The sequence below is a fragment of the Ovis canadensis genome, chromosome 24, assembly GCF_042477335.2.
Source record: "Ovis canadensis isolate MfBH-ARS-UI-01 breed Bighorn chromosome 24, ARS-UI_OviCan_v2, whole genome shotgun sequence".
NCBI lineage: Eukaryota > Metazoa > Chordata > Mammalia > Artiodactyla > Bovidae > Ovis > Ovis canadensis.
The window spans coordinates 48,114,380-48,142,189 of NC_091268.1; the positions used below are offsets into that span (position 1 = coordinate 48,114,380).

Genomic DNA, 27,810 nt, shown 5'->3' on the forward strand with positions numbered 1-27,810 from the left:
ACAATTAGAGAAAGCCCGTGCGCAGCACTGAAGACCCAGCGCAATAAAAAAAAAAGGCGGGGGGCAGGCAAGGGACAGAAAAAGGTAACTGGGACAAGCGCTGAACTTATAGTCCAGCACACATCAGGGGTCAGAAATGACGTTTTCTTGCTTCGTTTTCAAACTCATTAAAACACATGCACGCTCCTGGAGCTGCTGTATTTTCAGGCCTCTACAGGGCCTGGGTAGGAAGCCCTGGGCAGCACAGGGCGTGCAGCGGGAAGGCCGATGGACTGGCTCGCCGTGTTTCTCCAGCAGAGGGAGGCCTGCCCACTCCCACGGCCGCCGCTCGCAGGAGCAGGACGGACACTGCCCAGCACGGACACCTACTGGGCAGAAACGGAAGTCAGGGCGGGCAGTGGCTTGAAGCTGACTCAGTGGTACAAGTGCTGACAGGGTTGCGGGGCCCCTGCTTCGGGGCAGGCGAGTGGACCACAGGCCACCAGCCACGGCCCTGGAGCCAGGCAGGTCCACAGCCAGCTGGGCGGCCTGTCACAGGGCAGGGATGGGCCTGGGAATGTGATGAGAAGGGGATCCACAGGCCTGTGATGTCCTCACGAGCACCTGGGCCCTCCTTTCCGTGTTCTGTCCTGCAGACCCCGGCAGCCACAGGCCCCACCTACCCATGGGGGCGACCAGCTGCAGATCACAGGCCCAGAGGCCAGCCGGGCCACCTGCTGGCTGCGTGATGCAGGCACTTCGCTGAGATGCGAGTCTCAGTTTCCCCCTAAAAGATGGGCTTTCGTGCCAAACTCCCAGATGGAAGGAGTAAACGAGATGCGCCCTGTGTGTGTCCACTGCTGTAACCACGGTACCCAGAACACTGCCTGGCAATGGCAGGAAAGACCTCCAGAAACACGTGTAAAACGGACCCAGGTGAAGCGGTCTGCACTTGGTCTGATGCCCAGAAACGTCTTGGCAAGGTTTCCTCCAGGGCCACTGTCTCTACCTTACTGACATCGTCTGATGGCACCTCTGAGAGTTCTAGAAAAACACCTTGGGCGTGGGCCTTGGACCCCTCCTACTCACCCATCCGACCACCTGCTTCTCCTTCCCTCTCCTCCTGGCTCTCCAGTCCGGCTCTCCTGAGGTCCCATCAAAGCCTTCCTCTCCCGAAACCCTCTCCGAGCACCCCTCCCTCTGCTTCTCCTCCTGGGGGTCCCTGCAGCCAATGGCAGCTGCCACATCACTATACGCCTTGATGAGTCAGACCCCTCCAGGTCACCCCCTCCCAGAAGCCCACCAAGCCAGGCCAGGGTGCAGGGAACAGGCCCAGCGGGAGGGTCAGGGTGCACAGAGACGGGTGGTGAGTGACGTGGCCGGAGCCGTAACATCAAATTCCGGTTGTTGTTTAGTCACTAAGTCGTGTCTGACTCTTTTGTGACCCCATGGACTGTAACCCACCAGGTTCCTCTGTCCGCGGAATTCTCCAGGCAAGAATACTGGAGTGGGTAGCCAGTCCCTTTTCCAGGGGATCTTCCTGGCCCAGGAATCGAACCCACATCTCCTGCATTGCAGGCGGGTTCTTTACCACTGAGCCAACAGAGAAGCCCTCAGATTCCTGTACTGCAGGCTCTTTATGTTCCCAGCACAGCCTCCCCAAGGGCCTGGGGCTGCCAGTGGCTCTGCGTAGGAAAGGAGAGGCAGCAAGGCTCTGGGCTCAGCACAGGCAGCCACCTCCTTGGAGGCCTGGGCCATCCCTAGGGGCTGATCGAGGGGTCATGTCACCTGTGTGGGGACAACCTCTGCTTATTCAGGGTTTGGGAGGGCCAGGACATAGCCTGGGGAAGGATGGATGGGAGTGGATGCATTTTACAAAGTGGGTAAACGCTTACCCACATCTCACCACCAAGCTCACAGGTTCCCACGCAGACACTCCTCTCTCTGAAGTTAGGAACCCACCTGCCATCAACCTTATTTGCTCAGCAAGGCCCCTCATGGGGGAAGTTGGGGGTCACTGACCCAGCCGGGCCCTTCTCTCCTGAATCCTGGCTGCGTGAAGTGTAAAAGTCACCTGTGTCCCACCACCATCCCTTTTTGTGTCACAGGAACCGGGTCCCGGTGCTAACTTGACCTTCCTTCCTGCTTCTCCCACCCCGGGGCCAGTTCCCAGGGCAGACATGGCGGGACTCCTGCTCCAGGGGCCCAGAAGCTGCGCCCCACAGTGAGCTTCGCTCCGGCCTCTGCCCCTAGCACCGTGGCCCACCCCTGCCCCCCACACCAAGTGGCCCTCCCAAATCCAGCGCCTCTTACCAGGCTTCGGGATGAGTCCTTGGAAAGGCCTGGAAAAGAAATAGAGACAGGAGTGTCAGGGGAGAGCCTGGGAGCTTGCAAGGAATGTGTGGGGCCTGCCCTGGACCAGCTAAACCAGTATCTGCAATTTTGGGCGGGGAGTGGGCTGCATGGTGTGGCCTGTGGGATCTTAGTTCCCTGACCTGGGATCAAACCCGGGAGCCTGGCAGTGAGAACACCGAGTCCTAATTCCCGGACGGCCAGGGAATTCCCCAGAAACTGCATTTAACAGGATGTCTGGGGCCCTGTGCGCACGGGCCCCTGGGACACCGGGACGGTCAGCAGGGCCGCTGTGCGCCAGGTGAGCAGGGTCTCCCGCTGGCGCCGCCCTGCCGGCTCCTCAGCACCATGCACATCTCGTCTCGGTCTCCTCCCCTCTGACATGGGCCAAAGGTCTCTCTCCTGGAGGAACAGGAGTGCAGCGAGCAGCCACCGAGGCAGGGAGACGGGGCCCATGAAGGCTGCCCCTGCTATGGTGTATGCGGATGCGGGGGACCTAGTCTCATCTCTTTGGGGCTCTCTGCACCCCAGCTGGCCTGCAGGGCCCCCTCCTCTAACCTCCAGGATCCAGGCATTGCTGGGAAAGGATCCAGGTGGTGCTGGGAAAGCCGCCTTGTCCCACCAGAAGGGCAGGATCACCCGAAGGCCAGGCCAAGGGTCCGTGACACGAGGCCCCGCCTGGCCCTTGCCTCCTCTCTCTTCCCCCGTCTCCTGAGTACCTGGTGACGGTGAACTTGATCTTGTCAGCCACTGCAAGGATCCTCTCCAGGTTCTGGGAGCCAAAGGTGCAGGGCTTTCGGAACGGGATCCCCGGGGGCAGCCCCTCGATGATGACCGAGCCAGGGTTACTCTTGATCCGCTTGTAGGGCACCTGGACCGGGTACTTGATACCCAAGGCCTCCCCTGCGGAGGAGAGGGACGGAGGTGTTGTCGGGAGCCACAGGCAGGGCTGGTGTGTTGTCCGCATCCAGGGGTGCTCCGCATATACCAGTGTGATGCACCCCTGCACATGGGGGCATGGGGGGTATCGTGCAGCGCTACAGACAGACACAATCAGTAGGGGACCGGGAAGTGGGGGGCCTAGGGGGCTGGGGGAGTGGGTCTGTGCCTGAGCCGGGCTGAGGAGCAGGCAGGGGATGTGAGGCTATGGTTGCTGGGGAGAAGACCGCTCCTAATGTGTCAGCCTCACAGCTCGAGAATCTGAAAGCCATCTTGCAGATGGTACGTTGTGGGCACACCTGGTCCTTCCCTACAATGCCTGACCCTCCTCCCCCAGTGAGGTTCTGCCTCACCCTGGCTCTGGACCGGCCTGGCCCGAGAGGGCAGATCGCATGTAGAAGCAGGGAAGCCAGCCAGGGTGTGGCTCAGATCTCAGGGCCCTCTTTCCGTATCCGGGGCTCAGCCTCACTCCCGCTGCCCACCTTCTGCAGAGGGCAGGGGCATGTCCATCCCAGGGCCTGTACTTTGTCCTACAGCCTGGGGGCTGTCCTGAGCCCACTACTGACCCACGCTGAGCTGCTGTCTGCCGTCAGGCTGACATGAACATCCACAGCTCCCTGGCTAGGCAGGGTGCACCACGGAAGCATCCTCCTGGACCAAGCGTCGGACACCCCTCAGTGTCCCAGGCAGCCCGCTTATGAAGAAACGCCTGCAGAAATCTCCCACGTCTTGGACAAGGAGAAACAGCTGCACTTTTTCTGGGCAATAAACTAATTTTTATCTCGTGGACACTGGGAATGGTAACCAGTTCCAATTCAGTCACTCAGTCATGTCTGACTCTTTGCGACCCCATGAACCGTAGCACGCCAGGCCTCCCTGTCCATCACCAACTCCCAGAGTCTACCCAGACCTATGTCCACTGAGTCAGTGATGCCATTCCCTGTCGTCCCCTTCTCCTCCTGCTCTTAATCTTTCCCAGCATCAGGGTCTTTTCAAACGAGTCAGCTCTTTGCATCAGAATGGTATAACTGGTCTCATTTCCCTTTTTGCTCTGGCTCCTAGGAAACTCAGAGCCCCACATTCATTAAGGATAGAACTGCTGAGTCTTCATGTTACCCCTGGTTTGCGCCATTGCTTCAGCTTGTCTGTTCGGTGTTACTGAGGCACAGTTCACATCTCATAACGTTTACCATCTTTAATAATCCAGTGGTTTTATTAGTAGTAGTAGTAGCAGCAGTAGTGATATTTGGCCACATCCGTGGCACGAGTGGTCTTAGTTCCCTGACCAGGGATTGAACCTGCGGCCCCTGCATTGGAAGTGTGGCGTCTTAACCACTGGATTGCCAGGGAAGTCCCAGTGCTCAAGAAATGTTTGCATGCGGGTTGAGCAGTCTTCCCAGAGGAGACCAAGGCCCCACCTCTCTTCCTTTCTGGCTGGGGCACCCTGGGGCTCACCATATTTCTTATTGAACAGATCCTGAACTTGCTCCCTCAGCGTGTTGGCAATGTCGATCCGCGAGAGTCTGGCGTCATAATTTTCTGCCAAGTGAAAAACAATTACGAATTTGGGCTGTTAAATGAAAAGGCACTTGATGACTTTCACAGAATATGATTTTCTAATTATGGGAAACTCCTTCTTGGGCAATTATCAGCTCCTTGGAGGGGCCCCTCGGAGAACTCCAGCACTAACATCTTGACGGGGACGTGTGTTTGCTCCTGAAGGATGCACGCTGTTGCGACAACAGCAATGAGTAGGAAATTAATTCTTGACATTTGAAAACCACACCAATGAGCCAGACCTGGAGGGGAGAGACCCCACAAAGGGGAGCATCCCTGCATCATGATGAGTGGAATGGGGCCTCGGTCAGGGCCAGCAGGGAGGCAGGAGGCTAAGCAGGGACCTGAGGTCACTGACCATGACCCCGTGGAGCCAGGGAGCCAGCCTGGCAGTTCCCACGGTCACTCGCTCACTCACCCGGAGGGTATTTGCTAAGAAGCCCATGTGTCCACCTGCCACGAGGCCCCTGGATGTTGGGGGAGTTCAGAGCCTGACACTGCCTTGTGGGCAAAGAGAGGCGGGGGAGGCTGGAGGGAGGGGATGGGTCTCTGGGTAGTTGGACCCCAGTTTGCTAAAAGGGCTGAGTATGAACAGCCATGGGGTAAGGTGAGAGACTCGACTCTCCCATCACAGAAAGTTCTGGCCTGGGGAGGAGAGAGAGGCTTGGTGGTAAGCAGGTGCTGCTCTGGGATTTGGGGCCCAGGTCCCCAGGCTCCTCCACCCCCAGGGGCTGGCCCTTCTTGTCTCTGGTCTGGCTGACCCCACTTTCTCCTTAGGGTCACAGGGCCCATCTGGGGAACACCCACCCTGGGGGACTTCTAGCCACTCTCCAGAGCTGCTCTGATGTGCATGTGCAAAGCCGTTCTCAGTCACAGCAGCCCCCACTGATGCTACACACACACACACACACACACACACACACACACACGCACACACACACACACGATCAGTCATGGTCAACTCTTTGAGACCCTGTGGACTGTACGTAGCCCACCAGGCTCCTCTGTCCATGGGATTTCCCAGGCAAGAAAACTGGCGTGGGTTGCCGTTTCCTCCTCCAGGGGATCTTCCTGACCTGACAGCGAACCTGCGTTCACTGCACTGACAAGTGGAGTCCTTACCGCTGAGCCACCCGGGCATCCCACTGATTTGATCTCAACCCAAAGGCAGAGTAGTCCTACCAGACCCTACCGTTGGGAGGGATGGGACGGAGCCTCCCCGACCCTCTGTTTCTTACCCAGGGTCCCCCCTTCAGCCCTGAGCTCAGGCTTTGCCCCATCCTCCACCCCTCTCCCTCCACACTCATGTCCTTCCACCCCTCCTCGGCCAGGCCACAATCCTCCCTTTCAGGAGAATCCTCCTTGCCCTTGGCAACTCCTCTCCTCTGATTTCAAAGCATGAAGGGCATGGGCAGCTGCCTAACACGAAGCGGGCAGGTCAGCTGCCTCCCCAGACTGACAGCGAGTGGCTCCTTCACCCCGCACCCCGCCGTCCCCTGAATCCCTAGGCGCCTGGCGGAGATTCTCCCTAGAGCTGATACACTACAGCCCTGCCTGGCTGCCCTCCCACCTGGCTCAGACCACCCCCCTCGGGGGGCCCTGAGGTTGGCAGCCAGCCCCTCCCACCCCCAGCCTGGCCCTCCAAGGCCAGGTCAAGGTCATGGCACTGGGACAGGGGACCCCATCCTGAGCTGCAACCTTACCTTGAAAGCCCTGTCTCTTCAGGCTCTCGTCCACAAGAGGGTCCCCGGAATCCCTCTCTGGGGGCGTTGGGGGAGGGGAGAGAAGCCAGGGTGAGCGGGTAGCTCCTGGGACCCGGGACAGAGGTGGCATCTGGTGGGGACAAACTTGGTGGGGAGGGTGGTGGGGGAATGCCAGGGGAGACGGAACCAAGAAGGAGGAAGCAGGAGGAGGGGTGGTGGCAGACGCCTGGGCCCCTTCCCAAGCCCAGCCCCATGACCCTGGGCAGGGTACCTTGGCTGTCCGAGAGGGGCTCTTTGACTCCTTCTGTGAGCAGCTCAGGCCTGCAAAACACAAGAGGGGCTATCACTAAGGCCCCTCGAGGCCCCCCCAGCTCTGCCCTCTGGGCCTCAGTCTGCACATCTGTACAATGGGCCCTCTTGATTCTGGACAGTCCAGGTCTAGGGTCCCTGTGCCCAGGCAGGGTCCTGCCGACAGATGTGGGGATGTGAGATCCGGCAGCTGTGCTGGGCTCTGAGGATCCAGCCAGGAGCGAGATCTTAGTTCCCCAACCAGGAATTGAACCCGTGCGCCCTGCATTGGAAGTTCAGAGTCTTAACCAGGGGACACCAGGGAAGTCCCAGGTTTTAGTATATTAACCGAAGTTGTTTATGCAGCCATGCTTGCATGCAGGCTGAGTTGCTTCAGTCGTGTCCGACTCTTTGTGACCCCACGGACTGTAGCCCACCAGGCTCCTCTGTCCATGGTTTTTTCCAGGCAAGAATACTGGAGTGGATTGCCATCCCCTTCTCCAGAGGATCTCCCCGACCCAGGGATTGAACCCACATCTCTCACATCTCCTTCATTGGCAGGGGGGGTTTCTTTACCACGAGCACCAACGGGGAAGCTAATTTCAGAACATTTACATCTCCATCCAAAATGTACCCTTTTTAAAAGTAAGATCACTAAGAAGTGACTATTTTTTTTTTAACTAATATTTGCAATAGTATTCTTAGCTAATTTTTTAAAAGGAGGAATACCAAAATAAAATAAATATATTCAAGTGCTCAATCTCTCTCTTCCAATTATCTCCTACAATCACCCCAACTAGTCCTTAATCCTAACATCCCAAAGGTTCCCCTGGACAAAGTTAATCACTCTTTTCTAATTGAATCATTTTTTTCACTTGGCATTCAGGAAACTGGGATTACTTAAATTCATTAAAAAAATCTGCTGTGTATATATATATATATATATATATATATATATATATATTTTAAGAAATGAACTCCTGATACTGGCAACCACATGGCTGAGTCTCAACAGCTGAGTGAAAGAAGGCAGACCCAGCGAGATGCACAATGCATGATGCCATTTATATGACATTCTGGAAAAGGCAAAATGACAGAAAACTGATCAGTGGTTGCCAGGAGCTGTGGTAGCCAGCAAAGGGGCACAAGGGAAGCTTCTGTATCTTTTTAAACATTTTTATTTGATTTTTAAATCTTTTGCTTATGTCACAGAGCATGTGGGATCTTAGTTTCCCAACCAGGCTCGAACCTGCGCCCTCTGTGTTGGCAGCACGGAGTCTTAACCACTGGACCACCAGGGAAGTCCTGCTTTGTATTTTGAGGGTAGTCATGTGACTGTATGAGCTTGCCAAAAATCAAAGAGCTGTACATTGAAAAAGGATAAAATTAAACTTCAATAAATCTGACACTAAAAAAAAAAAAACAAAACCCCAAAACTCCAAACCACCTTAACTGTGACAAGCTCTTTGCTAAGCTTTGACCTTCAGGGCCACCCTATAAACGGTACAGTGTGTCCCACCTGACACCTGAACAACGTGCCCAAGGTCAAGGGGAGGAACAGGAAGAGCCAGACTCAGACCCAGGAGTGTGGGAACCACCCAAGTGTTTCTGGTTCTCAGTTTGAGGGGATGGATGAGGCAAGTGGCCCCTACATGTTATGTTCCTCCTGGATCCTGACAGCTTCCCACGTTCTGTCTGCCCCCTGACCTCTCCCTTGTGTCTGAGCCCTATAATCCACCTGCCATCCCTCTCTGCAAGGTTCCCCCACACTGCAAACATAACAGAAGTCAGATCCAACTCTTACATTTTTTTAAAAAATGTTTTGGCCATGCCGTGTGGCATGTGGAATCTTAGCTCCCAGACCAGTGATCAAACCGGTGCCCCCTGCATCAGAAGTGTGGAGTCTCAACCACTGGACTGCAGGGAAAGTCCCTCAGCTCTTGACTTTGACCTCCAACCTCATCATCGGCATCCTGGACAACGGTATCACCAGCATCCTGGCTGCTCAGTCCCCCACCTTCAGTCATTCAGCCCCTCTTCCTCTCACACCGCATCATATACACTGGCAAATTCTACCAGCTCCACCTTCAAAACATTGCCTGAATCTGATGACTTTTCACCATTGCACCTTTACTGAGTCCAAGATGCCACTGTGTCTTCAGGGCCAGGTACAGCCTCCTTACTGGTCCCACCCTTCTCAAAACCGTCCAATGAGTTCTCATTACATTTGAAATAAAATCCAAACCCTTTACGCCAGCCCAAGACCCTGTATAATCCAGCTCTTTCTACCTCTTGTGCCTCGCCACTCACACTCTTCTTTCGCTCAATCCGCACCAGTCACACCGGCACCTTGCTAGACTTGAAACGCACAAGCATGTCCCTGCCTCAGGCCTTTCCAGGCCTTTCCAGGCCTTTCCACTGCTTCAGAGCTCTTCCACCAGATATCTGCAAGGCTTGCTTCATTAGGTCTCTGCTCTGATGTCCCCTCCACTGACTGGTTCCTCCTGCCCCTCTCTGCCCCTTTAACCTGTGTTATAGCATTTATCTCTACCTGATATTACATTGGGATTTTATTTGATGAGGTCAGCCAACTCAACAGCAGGACTCGGTGGCATTCACTGATGAATCCCTGCTGGCACATGGTGGGCACTCAAGGTGTATTTGTAGAAGGAAAGAACCACATATTCATATCTGTACCTGGAGTACCACCCTCCCCGCTTAACCTGGTGCAAGCCAGGCTCCACAAGAGAGCTCCTTGCCCTGCACCCCAATGCCAGCCTGCCACTCCAGGCATGAAGGACACCCTGAGTCTCCCAATTTGGGGGCCATCTACTACCCTGGGCAGAGCAAAGCTTTAAATATCCCTTCTTTCTTGTTACTTTCAACCAAACCAGACCTAAGTTTACAAGACACCCCAGTAACACAGAGAAGGGCAAAACAGGTCACCCCCAGGCCCTCCCTCCTCTTTTAAAAATTCAATAGCTGCCTTCATCTCCTCCAGAGGGACTTTATATCTCAGTTGGGCACACAGGCTGGATACAATGGAGCTCTCTGGGTCCTCGCTGATGAAAACTAGATGCTTGAGGAAAGAGAAGAAACCTGAAATGCCAACGCCCGATTTTCCAATCCAGGAAAAATGGGGCATTGTCAATTCAGATGCCTCCAACCCCCAGAGGATGCTCAGAATGGTCCAGGAGAGCAAGCCAGTAGGCATATCCCTGTCTTACATCCAGGCAAGCTGGGGACTGCTCTCCTGGGGACTGAGAGGGCAGTCCCCTCTGGTTGCTTTAGGTCCTTCAGGCCTCAGCTGGGGCTGGGCAAACTTGTACCTGCACAGTTGAGGCCAAACTTCATCTAGTGCCCTATCATCAAAAAACAAAACAAAACAAAAAAACACAACACCTTCCCCAATCTAAAGAGGAAAATAGCTACTTGGCACGTCTCCTTGGTGCTGGGCAAGCCTGAAGCGGCTTCTGTGGACCCTGCCGGGCCTTACCTCTTGATGACAAACTGGATGCTGTTGCTGGCTTCCAGGATCTTCCGGAGCTTGGCGATCCCAAAGCAGTTGGGCCTGCGGAGGGAGATGCCTTCAGGCAGCCCCACCACAAACAGCTCCTCTGGGTACATCAGGAACTTGGAGTAGGGCACCTTGACAGGCTCCGAGATGCCAATGGCCTTGGCTGCAGAGATACGGCTGCTGTAGGGCCATCCAGATCTACGGGGCCACGAGCCTCGATTCCCACCTCCCATGTCTGCATGGGGGGGCCGGAGCCCTTTTGAAACTTAGCTCTCAGCTGAACCTTCCTGACCCTCCAGAGAGGTTAAGTACCGTCAGCCTCAGTCTTTTGGGTAAGCGTCCCAGAGCCCAGAGGGGATGTGACTTGTCTCAGGTCCCAGGGTCCCTCAGGTCCCGGGGATGGGAATCCAAGTCAGTGGGACCCTCAGTCTTACGTTCAGTCTATGCCCTCATGCCCTGGCAGTGCAGGAGACTGGTACCAGCTCCACCCAAGTCCACTTGTCAGAAAGGCCCTCTGGAAGGTCCCCCTACCACCATAAATAACCCCAACCCCCTGTGTGGTCCAACACCACACCTCAGGAACTGGAGATCTGAGGCCCAGGCCAGGCACTACCACTCACTAGGCATGGGGCCTCAGACAAGCCATGGCACTTCCCCAGGCCTCGATTTTCCACATCTGTAAAATGGGCATTAGGACACAGGGATTTTTGTGAGACAGGATGGGAGAAGGTGTGTGAAGCACCTTGCCAGCGCCTGGCCAACCACAGGGGCTGAATGAAGAGTAGGCTTCTCCCCTGCCTTTCTAGCAGGAAAGATCTTGTCATGCGTGCATCCTCCTGAGGACCCTGAATGAGGGTGTCTGTGGGGGACAGAGGGGCAGTTACAGCTGACACAGCAGCCTCTCCAAGCTGAGGCTAAGGCAGACCGTGAGTGTGAGTGTGGTGATGGAGGAGACAGCGGTGCTGTGTTTCAGAGGGTGGGGTTCTCCAGCAGTGCCTCAGTCTTCCCAGGCGGGATGTCTGGAGCTGAGGAGGGGGCTGGGCAGCAGCCCCTGCAGTGCTTCAGCCCCCGCAGCTCCTCTCTGTTCAGGGAGCAGCTGGGATGGGGGGGTCAGTCCCTTTGATAACAGGGCAGCTGGAGGGAGACCCAGATACCCCCAACCCTGCCTGGCTCCTCGCTCACCGTATCGCGTGTTGAAAAGCAGCTCCACCTGCTTCCGCAGAGGCCGGATCACGTCGCCGTGACTGTCTGGAAGGCAAAGGGCAGTTTGCTGAGCCTCCCCAGCGGCAGCAGGACCCTGCTTCTCAGCTCGTGTCCCAGCTCTGCTGGCACCAAGGATGCCCTACGCTGAGACCTTGGAAAGGGGAAGGGTGGTGATGGCAGGTAACCTATTTCCTCAGAAGTGGCCTCTCTGCAGACAGGTCCACAATTCCTGGGCTCAAATATCTGCTTGTGAAATCAGGTCTGGGGCATAACCAGGCCTGAGTGGAAGGTTCTGAGGCCTAAGGATAACCATGGGACTTTCTATGTGAATGCCACTCTAGACCAGCACGGTGACTTATGTATGTATGTACATATGCTCAGTCATGCCCGACTCTTTGTACCCCCTGGGCTGTAGCCCACCAGGTTCCTCTGTCCATGGGATGTTTCAGGCAAGAATACTGAAGTGGGTTGCCATTTCCTCTCCAGGGGACCTTCCTGACCCAGGGATTGAACCTGCATCTCCAGCATCGGCAGGTGGATTCTTGACCACTGCACCACCTGGGAAGTCGTCAAGCACAGTGACTTGACCAGTGTGTGTACACTAGGCCTGCAAATTGAGTGTTCTGCCACCAGGTGGCAGTAGATCTCTGTTAAAATTTTACAGTCACACTCCGCAGGTTTGGGATTGGGAAAGAGACACTCCTCTCCTCTGACACCCAGTCATTCCATCTCAGGGGCAGACACAGCCCCATCCTCACCTTGACCTCCCTGCCTGTCCTACTCCCACTCTTTGCAAGCTGGGAATGAACCATGTTCCTGAGACTGAACATGTCTATTGGACCCAAAGCCAATTTTGTGCTTTCAGGCCTCAGTTCGACTTGTTCAGGAAGACTAGGCTCAGACAGACCTCAGCCTTAAAAGCTTTCTGGAAAGGAGTAGGGTGTATATAGAACAAAATAATAAAGTCTTACAGTTTCTCTTACCAGGAACAGCTGCTCCTACCTCTGACCACGTACTTCCTAGTTCTAGAAAACAGGTCTATAAACCTCCCAATTCAAGTAGCCTATAGGACACCCACCCCCACACCCGGTGTCTGAAGAGACAAAAGGGAGCTGTCGGATGGGGAGGGGAGGAGGCCTGGGTAGGGAGGGAGAGAGAAGTGGGAAGCGGACAGTGCCTCACCCTCCACTGGCCTCTCCTCGGGCCGAGGGTCCTCTCCGGGGCCTTTGTCTGAAAGAGAAGAGGGAGCCGTGCAGCCACACTCATCATCTCTGCACCTCCGAAGTGAGGTCAGACAGGCAGGGAGTGCAGGCCGAGTCCAGAGCATGGCACGGTGACCCCCAGACGGGATCAGGGACCCCAGTTATGTACAAGCACCCACCCTCGCCTCCATGTGAGCTTTCGAGACCGGACACCTTTGGGACGCGCGGCCTGGAGACCAGCCCACGCCACCCCATCCTTCCTTCCACTGCCTCCAGGCTCTGCTCCAGGAACAAAGGAAACGCAGCAATAAGACAACGCCTGTCCTCCTGGCACGACGCCAGACGCAACACGTGATGTCAGACAGCAGCGACGTCATAAAGAAAAACAGAGGCACAGGGCTTCCCTGGGGGTCCAGTGGTTAAGACTTTGCCTTCCAATGCAGGGGTTGTGGGTTCGATCCCTGATCAGGGAGCCCACACGGCTCACGGCCAAAAATCCAAAACATAAAACAGTAGCAATATTATAACAAGTTCAATAAAGGTTTTAAAATGGTCTGTATAAAAAAAAATCTTAAAAATGGAGACGGATAAGGGTATGGGGATGTGAAGCTATCTAAGGTCATAAGGTTCCGGGGCCTCTGACAAGGTGACTTGACCCTGGCAAGGACTCAACCTTGTCCCCAGATGTGGGTTCAACAGGCAGCAAAGACACGGCACAGGGAACAATATGGGGGGTTAGGGCTGAGGCTGTAAGGGGGAGCGGGGAGATTGCCCTTGGGGAGTCGAGGAGAGGAATACGTGGGTCGGATCCCAGTGTCCAGGAAGGTGAGGGGCATAGGCAGGGAGATGGGAGCTGTGTGTATGGGAAGGGTGGCTGCAAACTCAAGAGATGACAGATTTCGGCAGGAAGATGAGATACAAGTGCAGACAGGAGTGGGGTGCCGGGGTGGGACCTCCATCAGCAGCGACTCTTTCGTGCCAGCACTGGAGGAAGGCACTGGGGTTTGCAACACTTGAAACAGCCAGAAGGGAACTGCGGCTTAGGAAGCTTGCCCTGTGTTGCCACGGGGCCAACCCTCGGAGGGCCCTTTTCAGCCCACAAGGCTGGGCCGAGGAGGAGGGGTGGAGCAGGTGGATCCTGGGTCTGCTCTCGGCCAGCTGGTGGAAAGGATGCTCGATGAGAAGGGGTGCAGGGACTCTCATGACAGGGAGAGCTCCCATGACGTGGTCAAGGCCCCACTCTCTTGATGCGGGACAAAGGGAGCCTGCTTTTCGGATCCAGACGAGCTGGAGCCTTGGGGCTCAACCCCGAAGGTTCTGGAAGGTTTCATCTCTGCTCAGCCCCTGATTTTAAAAGGGCCAGAGCTTTAGGACTAAACTTTCGTCAGGGAAACAGGTACATTGTGGGCAGTGGATGCTGGGCCCACCTGACTCCACCTAGACAGGCAGTTCTGAGGGCTGACATCAATTCCTGGAAACAGTGATGGAGGGTGACCAGGCGGATCATCAACCCAGCCCCCATCTCCACACACACAGCTCCCTGCTTCCTGCCTTCCCCCTTGTCCCCTCCCCTGCTTCTGTCCCCAGCCTTACCCAGGTGCTGATCCCAAGGGCAGCCCCTAAAAAACACCCCACACACTAGGCTCCATCTCAGAGATTGGTCCTCAGTGGACGCAACCCACAACATACATCCTGGGGCTGTGACTTTTCTCCTGTGTGTTTCAGCGCAGTGTTCCAGTCTGTCAAGGCCATGGGGAACATCATTCTTGGATGGATGGACCATTCCTCCCCCGGGATCTGCAATCTGCATAGTCTTGCTGCCTAAAGCCTCACTGATACACGTTCAAGGAAGGACCGGGCCCTCCAGGACACTGGGGGAAATCTTCCCCACGTGGAGGCTGGGATCCCCCTGGAGCCCCGTTTTCTGGCTTGAAATTCAAATAACTCTTTTTTTTTTTTTTTGCAGTGCTGAGTAGCATGTGGGATCTCAGTTCCCCAGTCAGGGGTCAACCCCGTGCCCCTTGCACTGAGAGTGGGGAGTCTCAACTACTGAACTGCCAGGGAAGTCCTCAACTACCTTCATTTAAACTGAAAACACTGCTTAAAACTGTGTTTAGAGTCGAAACCCTTTTGTTTATAAAAGTCATAAGGAGCTTCTCCAGCCAGCCCAGGGTCAGTTGGAAATGTTGATGGCATAATGAGTCGACCCACTCCTGTGGCTGGCCCCACAGGGGGGCCTTTCTGAGGGCTCACAGTTGCCCATGTAGACATCCGCCCCGGAACTGTGCCTGGGACAAAGGCACAGTCTACCTGTCTTCGCTTTGGGCAAAGCGTCATCTCCAAGTCTGCTGTCAGCCCATCTTTGTCCGCCGTGACTTCTCCCATCCTACAGACAGTGCACCGCGGGTATTACCTGAAGACCCATTCACCCACAGCAGACCTGGGGACCCGCGATGCCTCCTTCCTGCTCTGAACTCCCAGGAGTCTGGACTCTTCCCTGTTTCCATCCCGTTCTTCCCGAGAGGGAAGATGGAAGCAGACGAGCAGCAGAGACGCCCTGCCTTTGCTCTGCCACCACCCATCTGGGCCTGCAGGAAGCCTTCTTATTTGTTTTTCTAGTCGTTTGTTTATTTTTGGTAGGGGAAAATTAAAAAGTGCAGTAAGGCATACAGAGCATGGTAACCAATTCTCATGGAGCCACCAGCCGGAATGAAAATATGTGAGCATTTTGTCATATTTGCACATGATTTTTAAAATATTAATAAAACATTTGCAATACTATTTTTACATTTCAAATTTGGAAAACTGCTATATTGTCTGTATCTTTCTGCACTTGCTTCTCACACTGAACATGATGAGCTTTTTGTTTCACTGTTCATTGAAATACACCTACTATACTTTTGCATGGTGTCCTTAAGTAACATCCCCCTCCACCCCATCCTCCCATCAAGCCCACACTAGACATCACACACAAGGGTAACATAACAAACTCCAGCCCTCTTCCTAAAGTTTCCTGCCCTGGCCCTATAGCCCTTATTACAGAGTTTTCCAAACTCAAATCATGGAAGGACTAATATAATTTTCCACCAGATCTGCAAACCTTGTATAATTTACTATTTGTCTTTCTAATGACTTACTTTTCAAAAACGTTAACTATGTATCATTCTTTTTTTTTAATTTAAAAAATTTTGGTTATACCGCATGGCATGTGGGATCTTAGTTCCCTGACCAGGGATTGCGCCCGCAGCCTATGCAATTGGAAGTGTGCAGTTTTAACCACTGCACCACTGAGGAAGTTCAAGTTCCTATTTCTTATTACCTGTGATAACATCTGTTGATAATGGCTGGAGCTGAGCGTGTGAGATTCATTGAATTATTCTCAACTTTTTGTGGTTTTGACCATTTTCAAAAACACAAAACGTGGAGAACTCCACTGTCCCCCTGCTAATCTCCACCTGCCCACTCATTCCTCTTGTCTAAATTATCACAAGCGTCTGTCTCTCTCTCCAGCCCTCTAGCATCTATTCTCAGCTCCCACGGTCGGAATGCGTGAGTGTGCATGCTCAGTCGTGTCTGACTTTTCGCGACCCCGTGGCCTGCAGCCCAACAGTTTCCTCTATGCGTGGACTTCTCCAGGCAAGGGAGTGGGTTGCCATTCCCTTCTCCAGGGGATCTTCCTGACCCAGGGATCGAATCTGGGTCTCCCGCACTGCAGGCAGATTCTTTACTGTCTGAGCCACCAGGGGAGCCCAGTCCATCTCTTACCAGTCAGCATCTCCATCCCGTAGCCAGAATCTTCCGAGGGCAGATGTCCAGGCATCGAGTCTGTCATTTCCTCAGAGGCTGGGGAAGGGTCTGGAGGCAGAACTCCACATGTTGACAGCACCTTCTGTCTGTCCCACCCTGCCATGGTCCCCAGGGACCCCCAGCCCTGCACACCCATAGAGCAGGAAGCCTCCCCTTGGACTCTGGGAGGGTAGCTGTGCCAGGGGTCAGCGGGGGCCTGAGGGGCCTGGAGCCCTGGGTTTACCCCATACTGCACCTCCAGAAGCCAAGGACATGCCCCACTTCACAGATGTGGAAACTGAGGCTCAGAGGGATCCAGGTCTGGAGTCAAACTCAAATCTTCTTATTTCAATGACCTTCTCTTTTTTCTTTTTTTAAAATTCTTTCCATTCTATTTACTTTTTGGCTGTGTGGCACATAGGACCCTGACCAGGGATTGGACCTATGTCCCCTGCACTGGCAGCGTGGCGTCGTAACCACTGGGCCCCAGGGAAGACCCTCTGATGACCTTTGCTTCTCTCCACTCTGCCTCGCAAATCCCAGGGAATCCAGGCCAGAGAGGTGATGGCTGTGGGGACCTTAAGGAAGGTCAGAGCAGAGACCTGACTCCCAGCCCAGAGGGCAGGGATGGCTGCAGAAAGCACCCAGAATGCTGCACCCTTTCACGGTCAGACCAGACTGAGAAACAGCGGCCTGGAGACACCTTCTTGGCCGGGGCAGGTGCTCGGGAGACAGAGTGGGTCAGCCCGGGAGGGGACATGTTGGTTGCGGCGGTTCCAGGGCCCCCGTTTTGGGAGCTCCTCCATCTCTGAACGTTCAGGTGTGGGCGGCAGGATCAGCCCTTACCTGGGACGGTGACCTGGATGATATCCGGATCCTCTGGCTCAATTTTGATGGGTCTCAGCCCACCCAGCTCCCCGGAGGTTCCTGCGAAACGAGGAGCAGATGAGGAATCCAGTCAGGTGGGGGCATGAACTTGGCCCGGTAAGGTAGGTCACTCCTGAACACTCCCCTGTCTGGGACTCGTTAGTAGCGCCAGAGAAAGTCAAGTTGGCTTTGGTGTCTGATCTATAGACAGAAGCAACGTATAGACCTGGCCACTGAGTCCAGAATCGCCAAGGATGAGGAGGCAGTGGTAGAATCCTACACAAAGCCACCGCATCCCACATGCCCCTCCCTGGTCCCCAGCCTGCTCTGCAGCTGGGAAGGGGGGACAGTGGGGAGCAGAGGAAATTCCTTAGTCCTCCGGCAAAGACTGACGGCGGGAGGAGAAGGGGACGACAGAGGATGAGATGGCTGGATGGCATCACCGACTTGATGGACATGAGTCTGAGTAAACTCCAGGAGTTGGTGACAGGGAGGCCTGGCGTGCTGCAGTCCAGGCAGTTGCAAAGAGTCAGACACCACTAAGCGACTGAACTGAACTGAACCGGGCTCACGGTCTGAGCCTGCTTCCTGCCCAAGGCACCCACTGCCCTAGACACACGCAGTGGGTTCCAGCTCCTCACCTGGCCCGCACTCTTCGGAGAGACCGCTCTTGTCTGACCTGTGGGAAGGAAGTCGAGAAACGACATGGCATCAGCCCCCGTTCTCGCCCTTCAAGCAGTCAGGGGGCCTTGGCGGCTGCCAATCCAAAACACACCCCTGACCGCACCGGCTCCCACCCCAGCAAGACTCCCAGGGTCCCGTCGCCCAGGACAACAGTCTCCCGGCTGCCCTGGTCAAGGCCCTGCTCCCTCTCCTGGGGTGACCTTCCAGGTGCCCACCTTGCCCACCAGCTGGCAGCTCTGAGGCCTGGGTCTGGCCAGTCTAGGAGCCCCACAGCTTAGCATGGGGCGGGGGTGTGATCAGGGCTTGCTGGGCGGGACTGAGAACTGTAGGGACCAGCAGCCTGGAGGGGGTTGGGGGCCCTGGGGAAGGGGAAAGTGAAGCTGGGGAGGGCCCTGGGTTGGATGATTCAGTTCATTCACAGAGCACCGTCAGGGCAGAACCGGACCGGACGGGGGGAACTCCGGGACAGATGGCCCATCCCTGGCGCCCAGGAGCCCAGGGCCTCCGTGGGGACATTGGTGAAGGGTGACCAGGTCATGAGTGGAGTGCAGGGCCCTGTGGCCACGCAGGGCAGACGGCGGTCTAGTCTGGGTGGCAGGGAAGGTTTCTTAGATCCCGAGGGGTGACGAGAGTCCTCTGAGTGGAAGAAAATCGGCGGAGTCTCTGTGCTCCTTCTGGGTCCCTGTAGAGTCTCCCCGGCCCGCACACGGTGTCTGTGTGGGACGGCCCCGTGCGGGGCGTCCAGGTGGAGGGAGCTGGCCTGTCCCTGCTCCTCCCCGCGGAGCTGGGGTGGGGATGGCGAATGGCCTTACCGGGCGGTCCCAGCCAGATCCAGGACGGCAGCACGGGCCACCTCCGTAGAGGCGTCCTCTGGCGGGCTGGCCGGCTCCAGCTTCGTGGGGTCTTTGGTAAACTTGTTCCCTGGTGGGGAGAGCCAGGGAGGGGTAGGGCAGTCAGGGAGAAGGCTCACCAGCCTTCTCGGCCTGGGGGGCGCCTCTCACGTGTGGCCTGGCCTCCGTCCCTCCCTGTGGTCTCCGTATCCAGCCGAGCTGGGAAGGGGTCCAGGGAGAGAGACCCCTCCTGGGACGAGGAGCAAGGATGGCAAGGATCTCAGAGGACTGGGCAGGAAGAAGAAGCTGGAAATGACCGCCCTGACTGCACATGTGCTACTAGGGCTCAGGGAGCCCTTGGGAAAGGGGCCAAGTCTCCCCAAGGATGTACCACGGGACCACCCTCTACATTCAGTTATTCCAGGAACCCAGAACACCAGCCCAGAGGATGGACCTCTTACCATTTCACGGATGTGGAAACTGAGGCCCATATGACCTTGCCCAAGGTCACAAACCAGGGGGGAGGTAGGGACCCCGATACACTGCCCCCCAAGATGCGAGCTCCCTTTGCTGTGCCCAGCAGAGCCCACCTCTTCTTCGTGAGAGGCAAGAAGAGGCTCACCTCTTCTGGATGCAAACTTGGGTTGACCCCGGAGCTCACTAGCTGGACTTCAGGGAAAAGAACGGAACCCACTTAGGAGACCATTGAAAACTAAAGTTTAAAATGCTAGCAGCTGAGCAGAGGACCTCCCACACGTTCGCATTTGACAACATCTGGGGCTGGGTGTCCTCATAGTCTGTCTGCACCTGGGAGCTGGGGGCCCCCATGTCTGCCCCAGAATGCAGAAGCCACCACTAGGCTCCACTCCCACCCAAGGGTCCGGTGTGATGGCAGCTCAGGAACTCAGGGGCATCAGCTTGGCGACTTTAGAACGAACTGGACGGTCCCCACACATACCTGTGAAAATTCGCTCGTCGAACATCCTGGGGAGAGAGGAGAGACGGGCATGAGAGGGGAGCCGGGCTCAGGTCCCTTCCGTGACGGTCACTCTAGTCCCACATGCAGGCTGCAGCTGCAGACCTGGGCACCGGGCTGGCCACATATGGAGGCAGGAGAGGGCACGGTCCAGAAGAGCCAGATACCCGCCAACAGCCAGACACCCCAAACCATTTCCCCACAGTCAGGGGAGGCATTGATTGGCCAGGCCCTGGGGGGTCCCAGAGGGTCCAACCTATTCATCACGACACCCGGGGGTGTGGGGGAGCTTCCTACAGACCCCAGTTCTCCTTGGCCACAGTTGGAGATAACTCACACTTCTTTCCCACCAGCACTCCGCAGCTTTTACCCACCAACACCTGGGTCTCAGTGACAGGAGACGCCAATCCCCCAGCACAGGCCGGGGTAGTCCCAGATTGTAGCCTCATAGGGTGACGCATGGGACCTCTCAGGGGTGTCTCAGAAGCCTAAGGGACCCAAGCAGGGAGGGGGTCGGAAAAGACTTCCTGGAGTTAAGGATGAGGAGCTGAGGTGAGAGGCCTGAGAGGTGGGCCAGGTAGAGACACGGGGGAGGGCTGGCAGTTCCACCAGAGGTGTCCCGTGGGAGGTGACCAGCCTGCAGCACTGTGCCCCGGCAGGTGATCTCTACCCATGGGCAAAGGGAGCCTCCAGGAGGGCATGGCACCCTTGGATCTCTCCATCAGCACACAGAAAGCGGACTGCAGCGGGGATGGCTGATGGCCCAGGGGCCACGCAGGGACTCCTGAGTCATTCTGATAAGACACCTGGAATTCTTATTCCAGGAAACAAGGATGGAATAAAGGTCAGCAAGGCTAGCCGCCTGCCTCCAGGGCTGCTGTTCTCTCTGCTTTGCTCCCAGCCCCCACCAGGTGGCCCCCAGCAGGCTGAGGAGCTTCACGCAGCTGGTCGGGGGACAGGGGTGCGGCTGCAGTACAGCCTGTGTGCCAAGGGGCGGCTGGACAAGGGGCCAGGGCCTGGGTACTAAGCTCAGGCTGCAGAGGTGACTTGGGACAAATGAAGGGGTGTGTGTGTGTGTTAGTGGCTCACTTGTGTCTGACACTTTGCAGCCCCATGGACTGTACAGCCTGCCAGGCTCCTCTGTCCATGGGATTCTCCAGGCAAGAACATTGGAGTAGGTTGCCATGCCCCTCTACAGCGGAATCTTCCCAACCCAGGGGTTGAACCCAGGTCTCCCGCATTGCAGGTGGATTCTTTACCTTCTGAGCCACCAGGGAAGCCCCCAAAAGGAAGGGATGTCTGAGTCGAAATACAACGGGACCCGATAGTGCCCAAGGCAGACCCAGAGGGAAATTCAAACAGAGGCAAAAAGGTTGGTGACACAAGGCAGAGCCTGGGTGGCCAGGGCAGTGAGCCTCGAAGCAAGATAGATGCCTTCTCTTATTCTGAGAGGCCTCTGGCTCCTCCGATGCCCCGGAGGCTCATACTTGTCGGGGTCCCCCGAGGCTGAGCAGCAGCTGCAGGGAGGAATTCTGGGGACACCTCCCTTCTTCTCTGAACCACTTCCTCAGCTCCGCCCAGCAATGGGAGGCCGCCAGCGTTAATGGCAGTTTTATGATCTACGGTCACATTTACTTATCAGGGAGCACAGGGGAGGGGCCTCGAGACCTCGGCCTGCAGTTCCTGGTAGAACTGGAGGCAGCGGGCAGATGACAGGGAGAAGGTCTGACGTGGGAAGCCCCTAGGCCCCTTACTCACATCTATTTAGTCTCCAATCAGTGTTATGAGGCTTGAACAATCATCGGCCCCATTTTACAGATGAGGCAAGTGAGGCACAGAGCAGTTCAGTAACTTGCCCAAGGACGCACAGCTGGGAAATGGTAGGGCCATTCAAACCTAGGTTGTCGGCACTGATATGCTCAAGTACTCTTCTATGTGGAGGGAGATGAGGTCAGGGGAAAGGCCTTGTATTTGCTGAGCAGCTACTACAGGCCAGGTATATTACGTCCACCTCCTCATTTTAGGATGAGAAAAACCTGAAAGGTGGGGCATCATTTTTTAAAAAAAAATATTTATTTGGCTGGGCCGGAACTTAGTTGCGGCATGTGGGATCTTTAGTCGTGCATGCAAATTCTTACTTGTGGCATGCGGGATCTAGTTCCCTGACCAGGGCCCCCTGCGTTGGGAACGTAGTGTCTTAGCCACTGGACTATGTCATTGGGGGGTGCGGGCACCATTATCTCTGTTTTTACAAATGAAGACACTGAGGCTTAGAAGAGAAGTGCTATTCAAGGTTATCACACAGAGTGCGATTTCAAGCCCGGTCTGCCTGAGTCCAAGCCTCCTCCTCCGGGAAGTCCCACAGGCTTGCTGCTCTGATGTCACCGAGTCTGCACCTGAAAACATGTTGTTTTGATTCTCCCAGGACTCATCACAGGAGCGACCATCACTCCTGGGGGCAGGTGAGGACTGTGCCTATTGTTTCATGAGGTCCTCAGTAGAGCTCAGTGAAGGGCTCGGCCTTCAGGAGGCGCCTGGCAAATACTAGTGAAGGGTTAAACGAACTACAGTTTGGATAGAGGGAGATGAAGGTGAGTCACAGTGAGGACGCAAATACCATGGTCAGGCATGTAAAGGGTCACTGCAATGTCCTTGCTGCTTTCTGCACCCCCTCTCTCGCTGCCAGGAGTCAACTGAAGGCAAAGGACCCAGGCAGCAGCAAGAGAGATTTAAGCTAGCCAACAGTAGGCACTTCCTGAAAGAAGGGTGCTTGATTTCAATTCAGCTCCAGAGTGATTTATCAAGTGGGATCCCCGCCCCGGGGAAGGGGTTCAGCGGGCACAAGAGGCGGCTCAGAGGTGGTCCCACTGCCACCGTGTGATGGCGGGCTCATGGGGGCACTGATAGGGGGAAGAAGCCACCTGCTGCCGGACGGGTAAATTCTGAGTGAGGATAGGGGACGGCTTCCAGGCAGGAAAGGGAGCCTTGAAAGACAAGACAGGTGGGAAGGAGGGTGGGGAGCAGTGCCAGGGAGAGGGAAGGGTTTCAGCAAAGGGTGGAGACAGGTGAGGCAGCAGGAGCTCAGAGAACCAGGAGCGAAGGTGGAGAGAAAGCGAGGTGTGTATGGAGGTAGCTGACAGATGACGGCCTGGCACCCTGGGAGCAGCCACTTGGTGAAGGGTTCTGAGAGGGGGTCCCCCACTGTTAGAGCTGGCTTTCAGAGTCACCACCCCCAGTGGCGGCGCGATGCCTGCCCAGCTCTGGGCCATGCTCAGCCTCCCCTGCTGGTGACCCCTCCTCCTCCCGACCCCAGCCTCTAACATGGGGATCCCAGGGTCCAATGTGGGCCCTCTTCTCTTCTCACCTCTATTTCTCTCCTCTGCCCTGTGATCCCTTCCTGGACCACACTGCCAACTCTCAAGATTTCTTATAGTTTTTTTTTTTTTGGCCATGCTGCGCGGCATGAGGGATCTTAGTTTCCCGACCAGGGATTGAATCCAAGCCCCCTGCACCAGGAGTGTGAAGTCTGAACCACTGGACCTCCAGGGAAGCCTGCAACTCTCAGACTTCTATCTCCATCTCAGACCTGAGCTTCCGACCTCTCAGTGGGGCCTCTGAAAATTTCATCTCCTGAGCATCTCCAAGATGAACTCAAGCAGCCGTGTGGGGGTGATCCTTCTTTCCTGCCCCCCACCTCATTTCCACGGTCCACCCACCAGCACACGCCATGGGCATCACCGCTCAGATTCGATCCCCAATCCAGCCACTTCTCTCCCTCCGCGCATCATGCCAACCAGGCCTGAGGCCACAGCCACCAACTCACACCAGTCTCCCCCAGCAGCCAGGCTGGCATCCAGCAACCCTACAGAGGTCCTTCCCAAGGCTCCAGAACAATTCCACGCTCTCAAAGATAATCCCCACCCTCTGGAACCCTGGGCGTCTGGGCTGCTCACTGAGGTCAATTCTTTTGCCCAGATACTGCTTAGCTGGGTGCGGGCGGCCCTTCTCAGCCTCCAGGTCTGGCTTAACTGATGGGACCTTCAGAGGCCCTGTGACCACCTTCAACAGGTATTCAGCCCCCCTCCACCACCATTTTCCTTTCTCCCAAGACCCTGTTTATTTCCTTCGCTCTAAGAAATCAGATGGCACGAGTCCAAATTTGGACAAGCACTTCCTTCCATCCATCCATCCATCCATCCATCCATCTGTTCCACAGATAGGTATTGGCATCTCGCACATACCAGGGACTGCTGTGGGTGCTGGGCATTCGGCAACGAGCCACAGCCCCAGCTTACAGTCTAGCGCATCAAACATGCAAGCAGGCACGTGAGTCCACACACACGGTGGGAGCGCGTCCCCAGAGAGCTCCCAGAACAGATGCCTGGGAGGGGGCCGATGCGATCAGTGCCGCTGGAGGCAGGGGGCTGGACAGAATGGCCTCTGGCCCCCTCCCTTTCATCTCTAACTATTTAGGAGGAAGCATCCCAGGAAGTCTGGCCTTGCCTGGAGACACAGGCTCGGCAGTGAGTTGAGCCGGATGTGAGGGCAAGGCCCCCTGCGGGAGCTGGGAGACAAGGTGGGGATCGGGGGTGGAGGGGCGAGAGGCAGGTCTAGGTCTAGGAGGCAGGGGCTGCCGTTCTGGACCCGTCGTGCCTGCCCTCTCCCACCCACCTGCACCAGGGAAACTGATCACCCGGAAGAGCAGGAAAGGCAGACAAACTACCAGCAGGCAGGGCCACCCAACGGGAGGCCAGAAGGCGAGAGGCTGGCCCATCCCACCGGAGCTCAGAGGGGCTCCCCTCTGAAGGCAGTTAAGGGCCTTCATTGTTGCTGTTCAGATACACAGTCGTGTCCAGCTCTTCTGTGACCCCACAGACTGTAGCCTGCCAGGCTCCTCTGTCCATGGGATTTCCCAGGCAAGAATACTGGAGTGGGTGCCCTTTTCTCCTCCAGGGGACCTTCCTGACCCAGGGATGGAACCTGCGCCTCCTGCATTGGCAGTTGGATTCTTCACCACCGCACCACCGTGAAACCCTCGGGTCTTCTTTAGGGGCAGGAAAACACCTCTGAGAACTTAGCAAGTGCCCACTTCGGCCAAGCACTGTGCCTCCATTTTTCCATTTCATTCTCACAAGAGGCCAGAAGGAGGAAGCCACACAACTGTCAGGGAATCCCTTCGTTCACCCCAACCCCTTGTCACCGCCCCAGGGCCCCGCCTCATGCCTGTTGTTCCCCCCTGCCCCGCTCTGCCACCCCGGTACCCAAGCCCAGGCTCCGCTGCTCCCCGCCCCTACCTCTTAATGACAAAGTGGATGCTGTGTCGCTCCTCCAGGATCCGCTTCAGCTTGGGGACTCCATAGGTGCAGGGGCGCTTGAAGGGGATCTTGTCTGGGATGCCCACGATCTCCACGGCCTCTGGGTCGCAGGCGATCTTCCTATAGGGGACGGGGACCATGTGGTCCAGGCCCAGGGCTTCCGCTGGAAGGGCAACGGCAAGGCTGAACGCGGGATGGAGGCTGCAGGACATGCAGGGCCCCAGGGCCTGGTCATCACCACCTCCCACCTCCCAGGTACCAACCACTCTGGCCACACAGCAGCCAGAGGGGATCCTCCTGAAATATGTCACTCTGCCCTTTATTTTTTTTTTTCACTCTGCCCTTTAAAAGATGCCCATAGTCTCCCATCTCACTCAGCAACAGCCAAAGTTCCACAAAGCCCTCTGTGACCAGAACCTCAGACCTTACCTCCCTCCTTTCACCACTCTCTGCTTGCTCCCCCTAGTCTCCCTAGCTTTCTTTTTTTTTGTCATGTGAGATCTTAGTTCCCCGATCAGGAATTGGAGGGCGAAGTCTTAATCACTGGACCGCCAGGGAAGTCCCTCTCCAGCCTCCCTGTTGCTTCCGTAACACACCAGGCACACACTCACCCCAGGGCCTTTGCACGTGCACTTCGGTCTACTCAGACACTCTTCTCCCAGATCACAATAGCCTTCCTTCCCTCCCTGTCTCCATTCAAGCATCCTCTCAGCTGTCACCTTACCAGCCTAAAGCAGCCCCCTCCATCCCTCCCTAGCCCACTCTGCTTTGTTTTTCATCCCACATTTATCATAACCTGACGTTACAAAGATATTTATCTGTGCGTTGGTTCACAGTCTGGGACGGAACTAGGGCAGGACACACAGTAGCTGCTCCTTGTGTATCTGGGAGTCAATGGGCAGCTTCAGGAAGCTTCCAGGCTCATGCTGGGCTCTTGGCAAGATGCTTCCGGTCATACAGGTATGCCCTTTCCTCCAGGGAGGGGTCCAGTAGGCTGCTCACTCGTCGGTGACATAGATGAGATGCCGCTGGAAGCTGGCAGCTTTGCCAACAGCAGTGTACATGGAATCTGAGCTTGGGAAGCGGTTCCTTGTTTTTTTCTTCCAGACCATTCGGTGTGGTCCTACCATTTCAGTCGCTCTTACACCCCAGCTTCTCCTTTCTGCTCTTTTTTAGTATTTTAAAAATTTAATTAACTAATTCGTCTGCATCAGGTCTTAGTTGTGGCACGCAGGGTATTTCCTTGTGATGCGTGGGCTCAGTAGTTGAGACGTACGGGCTTAGCTGCACCATGGCACATGGGATCTTAGTTCCCCAACCAGGGATCGAACCCACGTTCCCTGAATTGCAAGGTGGATTCTTAACCACTGGGCCATCAGGGAAGTCCCTTAGCCCCTCCTTTCCATTTATTCTCTCACCCAGTGGTTTTGAATGCCTAGTATGTGCTTGATGGTGCTATCATGGGGCCCCAAAGCCTGGGAGACAAAGCTGGGCCGGGTGTCCACTTCGCTCGTGCCTTGCCCAAGGGTGTCTCCAGCCTGCCCCAAGGCCCCGCCAGCTCCCCTCTGCCCCTCAAGCCGCTCTCCATCCTGGCCTGGCTCCTTGGGTCACGCCAGGCTTCATCTGCATCCAGACAAGTGCCAGCCCAGACCTGGACCATCTTTCCTGCCGTCAGCCACGCCGGGACCCAGGCAGGGCAGAGTCTCCATCCAGGACGCTCCCTGGGGCGCCGCCAAGCCTGTTTCTCTGTTGACGCAGCCCAGGTCTGCGTGGGTGGCTTTGGCAGCCAGATCCCACTGTGAAGATCACACTTGGCTCGCTGTCTAATTAAACCCTCGAAATCTCAGCAGCTGTCAAACCATTTCTCCGCCCCCCCCCCAACTGGTTCCCAAGCATCACCAGCCATCCCCCCAGCCTCAGCACTTGAGTGATGGGTTCTTGGGTTTTTCGAGTCCATGTGAATCCAACTCTGCTTGGGTTCATCTGACTTACTGGGCCTGTCCTACCACCAGCCCGGACAGATATCTGGTTTGCAGAAGCCCCAGCTGCTGACTGCTCGGAAGGGGAGGATGGAGCCCCCATGTACAATCCTTGGGCCCTTGTGTCATTTCACCCTCTCCTCAGTGGTAGAGACGTTGAGGCTTCCTGAAGGCTGGGGTCCCCTCATTCCTTTTCTGTTGTTTTCTGTCTGAAGCCCCAGCCCCATCACCGGCCCACTTCACCTGGAGTTGGGAGCTGAAACGGCCGGGGTGGGGACCAGGAACAAGATCTGCAAGTCCTGGGTCTGAGGGATGCTTCAGGTGTCCAGCCAACGTCCCCATCCACCCAGAGGGTCTCCCAATACTCACAGAGGGGGCAGCTTCTCCCCTGGGGAGCCGAAGGGACAGCTCAGAGGGAGCCCTGGCCTGAAAAGGAACAAGGACTGAACCACTTCAACCCCAACACTCCTCCTTGGATTTGGCCACGGTGGTGGGCCCAGGTGCTGGCCTCGGGGACAGGTGCAACATTCTGGAAACATCCAGCACACACAACAGGCTAAAGACTGGCACCTGCTGTGCCTGCATGGTGAGGGCAGAACCCACCCACTGCAGATGGAGCCAGCCTTCACCAGC

General features: G+C 56.0%; 1 protein-coding gene across 14 annotated transcripts in view; it reads right to left on the minus strand.

Moving 5' to 3' along the window:
• GTF2IRD1 (GTF2I repeat domain containing 1) overlaps positions 1 to 27,810 on the minus strand; it is a 119,219-nt gene that overhangs the window by 34,400 nt on the left and 57,009 nt on the right. For 4 of the 14 annotated variants that reach the window (XM_069571002.1, XM_069570995.1, XM_069570994.1 and 1 more), the window contains exons 9-22: positions 25,178 to 25,361; positions 19,866 to 19,891; positions 18,890 to 18,998; positions 18,035 to 18,072; positions 17,373 to 17,453; positions 16,506 to 16,595; positions 12,721 to 12,768; positions 11,518 to 11,583; positions 10,315 to 10,498; positions 6,802 to 6,851; positions 6,531 to 6,587; positions 4,726 to 4,809; positions 3,051 to 3,234; positions 2,293 to 2,321 (exon numbers count right to left, since the gene is read on the minus strand). In XM_069571002.1, coding sequence (XP_069427103.1) covers positions 2,293 to 2,321; positions 3,051 to 3,234; positions 4,726 to 4,809; positions 6,531 to 6,587; positions 6,802 to 6,851; positions 10,315 to 10,498; positions 11,518 to 11,583; positions 12,721 to 12,768; positions 16,506 to 16,595; positions 17,373 to 17,453; positions 18,035 to 18,072; positions 18,890 to 18,998; positions 19,866 to 19,891; positions 25,178 to 25,361 — 1,230 coding nt within the window. The remainder of the gene's footprint in view (positions 1 to 2,292; positions 2,322 to 3,050; positions 3,235 to 4,725; positions 4,810 to 6,530; positions 6,588 to 6,801; positions 6,852 to 10,314; positions 10,499 to 11,517; positions 11,584 to 12,720; positions 12,769 to 16,505; positions 16,596 to 17,372; positions 17,454 to 18,034; positions 18,073 to 18,889; positions 18,999 to 19,865; positions 19,892 to 25,177; positions 25,362 to 27,810) is intronic. The other 10 variants (XM_069571006.1, XM_069571005.1, XM_069570999.1 and 7 more) reach the window with 3 other exon arrangements.